This window comes from Montipora foliosa, chromosome 5, assembly GCF_036669935.1.
Source record: "Montipora foliosa isolate CH-2021 chromosome 5, ASM3666993v2, whole genome shotgun sequence".
Taxonomy (NCBI): domain Eukaryota; kingdom Metazoa; phylum Cnidaria; class Anthozoa; order Scleractinia; family Acroporidae; genus Montipora; species Montipora foliosa.
This window is the reverse complement of record NC_090873.1, coordinates 41,340,239-41,347,738: the sequence shown is the minus strand read 5'-3', so window position 1 is coordinate 41,347,738 and position 7,500 is coordinate 41,340,239. Positions and strand designations below refer to the sequence as shown.

The window sequence follows — 7,500 nt, the reverse complement described above, 5'->3', positions numbered from 1 at the left end:
ATACGCTCTTATAGGCGTCTTGTTGTTTTAACATTCGATCACCGAGTTTGTTTTTCACAGTTCCCAACAATTGAATCACTTTCTGAAAGCTCAGGAAAGCGAACTGCCATTTTAACACAAGAGCTTGTTTGTCAATCACGCATGAGAAGAATATTATTTGCAGCATCACATTTACTTGTAGGCAGTTATTTGCAGGTCACGTGGTGGGCTCTCGGCCTATGAAAAGGATGGAGAAATACATCGAATGATAATGACTGTTGTCGTCGTCGAGTTGCCGGGACATATTTATCAACCACAGCTCCGAGATAAGATAATTAACAAGGAGTCAGGGTGGTTTAGTGGTCATCAACCGTGCCTCCCACCTCTGTGACCCAGGTTCAACTCTGGCCTCGGGTCGTATGTGGGCTGAGTTTCAGTCGATCTCAATCTGACTCCGAGGGTTTTTCTCCGGGTACTCCGGTTTTCCTCCCTCCTCAAAATCGACTCCCGGCCTATTCCATCAGGCTGAGGTGCTGTGCTCCGAGGTCATATATGGGTCGTGTTCAGGGGCCGGCAGCACAGTTCCTTCGGTCCGACCTCGTTGAGCTGCGCCCTTAGTAATTCAGTCTCCGACTGCGAGAAAAGGCGATTAGCAGATCACATATTATTATTATTATTATTATTATTATTATTATTATTATTATTATAACAGCCTTTAATCTGAATAAGTTTTAACAAGTTGAGATCACATGTTTGGAACTTCAAACCTTGGCTTCATCTTCCTATTCGATTCAATCGGTTCAGTGCCTTCTGTGCAATTCTCTAGATATTGCGACGACTCACTAGGGCCAGCTTGGTTTCGCTTCCAAGGAGACGCAGGAACAAAGATGCCCACTTCGTGCGTCCCTAAGTTGAGATGCGGCACAGACAAACCCGGGTGGTTAAATGGAACTCATCCCACGGCTTACGAAGGCAAGGTGACCCGACAAGTCTGTTTTCACTGGCTTGAAAATTGTTGCTTTTATTGGGGCAATATTCAAGTACAAAACTGCAATGGTTACTACCTGTATTACTTCAATGGAGCAGCCTCTGGGTCTTATTGTTACTTCGGTTATTGCAGCACTGACTGAGAGGGACACTAGCGCTCATAATTTCAAAGGGCAGATGAGCCACCGTGTTTTTGTGACTAAACAAACACTTCCCACCCTGATCAGTAATTTTGTCCTGCTTTATATATTTGCATGATTAGTGTAATTAATAATCTTCTTGTGGATTCTCCAGCGCTACAACGTACGATTTATAGTTGTGTTTCAGTTGGAAAAGAGTGGGTGTCCTTAGGATTAGTTTTGGACACTTATATGACCACTGTAAGGCCATATGCATACGTTCTATTAGAATAAAGAGACAAATGATAAGCACTGATAAGCTTGTTACCAAATGTTTGAGGTAAAAATAAAGCAAGCATTGTTTCGACCCGCGAAGAAAGCTGCTGTACTTCTTGACGCTTCCATTTCGTTCTTCTTGTTATGTTCGAACTGCAAATGACTTCACTAGATGCTATCAGGAACAATAACTTGAACTACATCGCGAAAACTCTAGACTACGAAAATTTATTTTTTTGGGGCGGGAGCACATGCTCCAGCATCTCATAATAATAACGCAACAAAATGTCCTGGTATGGTCGGTGCACTACAAGTCCAGTCTCATAGGGGGTCGTGAAGATCTCCCGCATCGGGTTCGGGCCCAAACATACTTCCCACCTCTCCAATACTGTTGGAGACTTGGAACTAGTTTCTTGATAGCTCGTTTCTTCCTCGCGTTCTTCTTGACTCTCTTAGCGGCAGCAAACTAACCACCGTTTCGGCCACTATCACCAAATTCATCATTTACATCAGACTGAGAACTACTCGCTTCCAGACGGTGCAGCCTCTGAACAGTTCTCCTTAACAGTGCTTTCTACGCATTCAGGGTCACAGTACGAAAAAGGCCATCCTTTCCAGGAAGCAACCTGTCAACTCGTCCCATTCGCCACTTTCCTCTTCAGGGCTGCTTGTTCTCCGTCACCCACTTCTGTCTCACGGATAAATGAATGATGTAAGTACTCTTTTCGCCAGCGTTACCAAAACTCAGGTACATATGTTTTAGGGCTTCTTTTTGAATTTTTCGAAAATATTAGCTTTCGATCAAAGCTTCACGAAAACATAAGGTCATTCATTGATTCATCGGCCATCCGAAATTCTTAGGAGTCGTTTTTTTTTTACATCCCGAAGAACTTAGGTCGGTAGTGCGGGTCTCGAAACTCGTAGGGGTACATCGCCCGTCCCGAAAACGCTAGGGGTACCGCAAAACTGATACAATCATCTGAACCATGTTTTATAAGCAACCTAGAGCAGCAAACTATCGCGGAACAGACCGTCTCTGTATGTTCGCGTTATCTTAAGATTTCACTGTATAATTTTTCCTTACTTTTACGATGTTTTAGGGTCTTTTGCTTTGTTACAGCTTCCTGATTTTTCAAGGGTTGAAGGTTGCTCTATTAAATTTTCAGAAAGCTAAAAACTGGACATGATGTCCAAAAGGTTACGACGACTTTATAACTTTAAGGCTACCTCTGTTCTTATGAATAATTTAAGGGGACTGGTCAAAAAATATTGGGGGGGGGGGGGGGGGGGGGAAGCAATTAAAAATGTGGCAGATAAAAAACACGTGACCTACCCCTTGCTTTTGGCACAAAACTATTTGACCCACTCCTAAATGAAGGCTGAAACTTAGATGACCCAACCCCTGATAAGAGATTTTTTTCGTTATATAATCAGTTATACCACATTTGTATATGAAGTTGTGGTGATGTTGATTTACGGTTAGGTTTTTTTCTTAGCCAGATACAAAAGCATGTAAAACTAACGAGAATGTTATTTGGCATACTTGCTGAGAATAACGCAAAGGTCCTAGAAATTACGGAAAAGTTGGAAGAGCTTGTGAAGAAGCATCAGCAGCTGTAAAAGTTGACGACAAGAGGAGACATGAAAAGCAACAGCAGGCGGGCAAAGGAAGGTAGAACGAAGGCAAAAACAAGGAAAGAGAAAAGGATGGCAGCCAATATTGACAACATCCTTGCAAGCATTTCCTCCTCCTACAAAAGTGGTGATGTTGTTGACGATCTTGACCTGAGCAAGGTACACCTTCTTAAACTTCGCCACCTTCGCCAGGTCAAGTGGATAAAATCCTTGCTTGAAAGCGAAAAACTAGCTGGAAACATCAGAAGCATGTTTCTGCAAAACCTGAAGCCAGCCGGCAAAAAGGCACCAGCTCAGGTCAGTGAGAGCCAAGAAGAAGAAGAAGAAGACAGCACTCAAGAAGATGAAGCCAGCAGCAATGAAAACGATGTTGCTGATGAAAATAGCAGCGATCAAGATAAAAAGGGACGAACAGAGCATTGTTGAAGTTCAAGAGCAAGACGAGGCCATGACGATTGAGCAGGCCGAGTTAATGGAACAATACACAAATGAGTTTTTAGGCAATTTGTAAATTGATACACCATATGAGAAGCTGTATAATATAAAACAGTTCTTGGTGATAATTCAAGAATTATTTTAGTACTTTGTAATTGTAGTCTTGCAGAAGGAACAACACCGTAGTGAAAAGCACATTCATTTTTTACTATAGAATTTTTGTATTTGTTAACAAAAAGAGACAAAAGAGAAATTTTTTTTTTATGATTTTAATTTCGGTTTAACAGTTGTATTTTACGAACAAAGATAAAATTGTACGTCGTTAAAGCTGCCATGCTTTAAAGTTATTGTTAGCTATTTCAACAGAATCAAGCCCTCGATCATTAAAAAAATATTTATTTAGCAATGTGTCTATTCCTGTTTAACATAGGATGACCCACCCCCAATGGGACGCTGACAATCGAACGACCCACCCCTTGTTAAGGGCTCAAAAACTGATGACCCACCCCCTTTCTGCTCCGGCCCACTCCCTCCCTCCCCATACTTTTTGACCAGTCCCTAAGTAGGTCTGAACCTGCCAATAGCACACCCTGGAACCGCCACTGAAATTCGTTCAAATCTATCATTTTAATCAACAATAAGTTTCCATATGATTGGTACTTACAGCATCTAGCCAAAATTTGCTGAGTTATTGGGGGCTATCCGTCAACCCATATAGAGCTAGAAGAGGTTGAATGTTAATATCAATTAAAAAATTAAAAAAAAAAAAAATGTCACTCTAACTTTTGTCATCTCTGGATGAAATCTTGTGTTGTCACTATTTATAAATAAAATTAATGCATGTCGTCAATATTGGCAGAACTTTCAAAACTTCACAAAGAGAATTTTGCTCTGATTTTTACTAACAGCAATAAGAGTAAAAGGCTGATCACAATTGATTATGTTAACAGTATGGTCTTACATTGCACTTGACAACAGTTCAGATATAAAAAGGGTTTTCGTGTATTACAGTGATTTTATTTTTTAAGACAGGAGGAAAGAAAATTAAAGAAAATGTCGCATTATTCTCCAGATACAGTTATGCACAGTCTACTTTAGACTTCAAATCTACTTCAACGAAACACAGAATTTAAACAAACTGAGACGATTCACAATAGGTGAGGCAAAGAGTTGAATCCGGATCGATGGCTTCACTTTGCAGTTTTCGATATCCACTAGACTAACGAGACAACCGCCCAGAAAATCGAATTTTTTAGAGTATTGAAAGTAGTACCCAGCAAAACAATTGAAAGTTAACCGTCTTCAACGGGGTTTGTAGACCTAAATACTGTAGATCACCGCGGCATAGCTTAGAAACGATATTTCTTGTTGAACTAAAGCTGTGATTTTTCCTGTTTTCATTCTTTTTAGAGCGGTAAGCTTGTCAATATTAACATGGGACATTGCGTCGTGTAATTGTTACGAAATGTCCAATGTCAGTTTGAGGAATGGAAATTAGTGTTGACCTTGTAGGGAACGTTCCCGACATAACGGGTCAGTGATGGGCGCAAATAATTCCAGAAAGCTTGTGGAGTTTCTGGTCCAAGACTTATATTAATAGATCAGTTCAGAGTCCACCAAGACAAGTTTTGGGCAAGGGGTCACTTCAAGTTTCAGCCCGATCAGATACTTTCTCTCATTTTGACCATTGCCATTTCTACCCTGATTGCTAGTGCCTTAATTTCTATAAAGTGAACTCCTAACTGAAAAGAACAGCTCAATACAACTGACCAAGGGTGTGACACTTGTCTTGTTGGCTGAAACAAAACGGGTTAAGTTGCATTCTTATCTCCGGCGGAAACTGTACAAAATGAAGCTTAAATTACCGGTGGAAAAAAAAAAAAGGGAAAATGGTAAAATCGTAAATTGTAAAACAGTGGCCAAAGTTTAACTATAGAAGTAAACATATTAAATAAAACTCTAATCTACCTTCTCGAGAAAAGTTGTAATCCCTCCATTCAATGGATGTTTCCAGGATGGCTAGGTGTACATTCCCATTAATATGTTATCAGGACGTTATCCCCGTTTGATGTTGTCATTTAAGTGTAAAATCCCAACAAGCACTTCGACGTAACTGGCCCCTCTCTTCTCGACAAGGGACCTCAAAGGGGCTTTTTCGGAGGAATGTGCTGAGCTGAGTGAAATGGTGCTCACACATCAGACAGAGAACAAACCTCTGAGAGAGAACAGGCCTTGGTTGATCAAAAGCTGGATAGCGCTTTCCACGTACCGGATACGAGATCCAGTGCAGAACGTTATTATTATTATTTTTTTACTATCACTAATCTTATCCAGTGTAATCTGAGTAGCAAGCGTTCCTGTTCGTAAAGTGGCCGCGCGAAAGTTGGGGCAAGAGACTAAGGGAACGCTTGCAAGAAGACCCCTTTTGATAAACCCGTTAGCCCACGAACGGGGGCTTGTGGTTGGTGCGGCGCACTGAAAATGATTGACACGTGACAAATTTTCGGGCAAAATATTTCTTGCAACCTCGTCCCCAGGGTCTACTCCGGCGATGGCGGGCCATCTTGAAAGCAGAGTAGACCCTGGGAACGAGGTTGTATTTCTTGTTAGTTCTATAGGACAATGGCGGAAGATGTGGAAGGTTTTGAATCGCGTGTTGAGACTGAGCGAGTCGGGTCTCCGTTTTACATTGCAAAAAAATTGAAAAGAAGGGAACAAGAACTGGCAATGCGCCATCCTTTTAACCGGCCGCATGTATAGATGCAACGGCCGTTTGGCCAACAGGATTCGGAAAAAGCTTAATTTTAATTTTCAGATGTTTGTCATGATCTGCGGATTTCGAAATAAAAGCAAACGAAGAACATTCGAGTGTTATTGTGATTTTTCCATTTCAAAGCGTCATTCGCGATCAAGTAAGTGGTTGAGGTGAATTCTATGGGAATGACAGCCTGTGATTTGAATGAAAATCTGGACTGCTTGGCCGATACCCATCAAAGGAAATGCAATATTATTTACTCGTCAGCTGAAGCCGCTCTGGATATTTAAGCGATTCCATAAATTCACTAAAAGCAAAAGATGCGCTATTTAACAAAACTTTGACAGCGCTTATTGTCGACGAAAAGTTTGGACTGGACTGAAGTCAGCTTTTCGTTTTGTTTTAAAAGATACTTTATGTTTACGGAGGATGAATAAATAAAATGACCACGAACTATCAGAATCATATCTGTTTCATAATCAAGGAAATAAACTGTATTCGTCAAATTCTCTGCTTGCCTTGCCTAATGTAAGCTTAAGTTCTATATCATGAACTGAGACAAGATGAAGACAATTACGCAGCTCCCCTGTTAAATCTTCTCTTATTGTGAGAAGAAAGCGCCTCCTTTGCACAGTCATGCGATTTTTAAAGCACTTTTACTCGCTATTTCATCTACGATTTCGTGATGATTCGACCAAAAACGTACCGTGGATTATCAAACTAGCGAGGTGGTTTTCCTGTTATTTCCAGGAGATTTAGTATGATTCTTTCGTCAACCACTCTGCACCAAGAAATAGCCAGCAAGTCGCACTGAAATCGCCGCTAGTTTAAAAATCGCAAATAAAACCTCTTGAATGGTTTCATGGTCAGCTCTTGGTGGAGTTTTGCATTTAGCGGCCTTTCTAACCATCGAACTCTGTACGAGTTATGTTCCTATTTTTCGTATTTTACGAGCACATGGATTGTTTACACGTTACAAAAATTGGCTGTTGTTTTCAACAACTTCTATTCCAACCGCTCTTCAAATATCAGCGAGAATTTGTCCGTAAGTTTCTTTTGTTTTCGATGGTTTAAACAAATTATCGTAAGAAACATAACGCCAAGTACGGCTTACCCTCCTGAGAAGCTGTCGTTACAAATTCTCTCGGATAACGCAACTTACTTGTCCATTATCAACTCTCAACACTCGTGTAATGTTTTTATTGCAGGGCTGTTTGCGTGAACTCTGCATTTGCTCGCTTTGCACAACATACAGCTCAGTGTTCGTTTTGTTTGCGGGCGTGATAATTGGCTTGCTGATTTTCTCAGTAGATT

General features: G+C 40.9%; 1 protein-coding gene across 1 annotated transcript in view; it reads left to right on the top strand.

Annotated features, from left to right (window-relative positions):
• LOC138002747 (uncharacterized) overlaps nt 1-2,981 on the top strand; it is an 11,418-nt gene extending 8,437 nt beyond the window's left edge. Inside the window, exon 4 of the mRNA XM_068848730.1 lies at nt 2,845-2,981. Coding sequence (XP_068704831.1) covers nt 2,845-2,981 — 137 coding nt within the window. The remainder of the gene's footprint in view (nt 1-2,844) is intronic.
• The last annotated feature ends 4,519 nt before the right edge of the window (nt 2,982-7,500 follow it).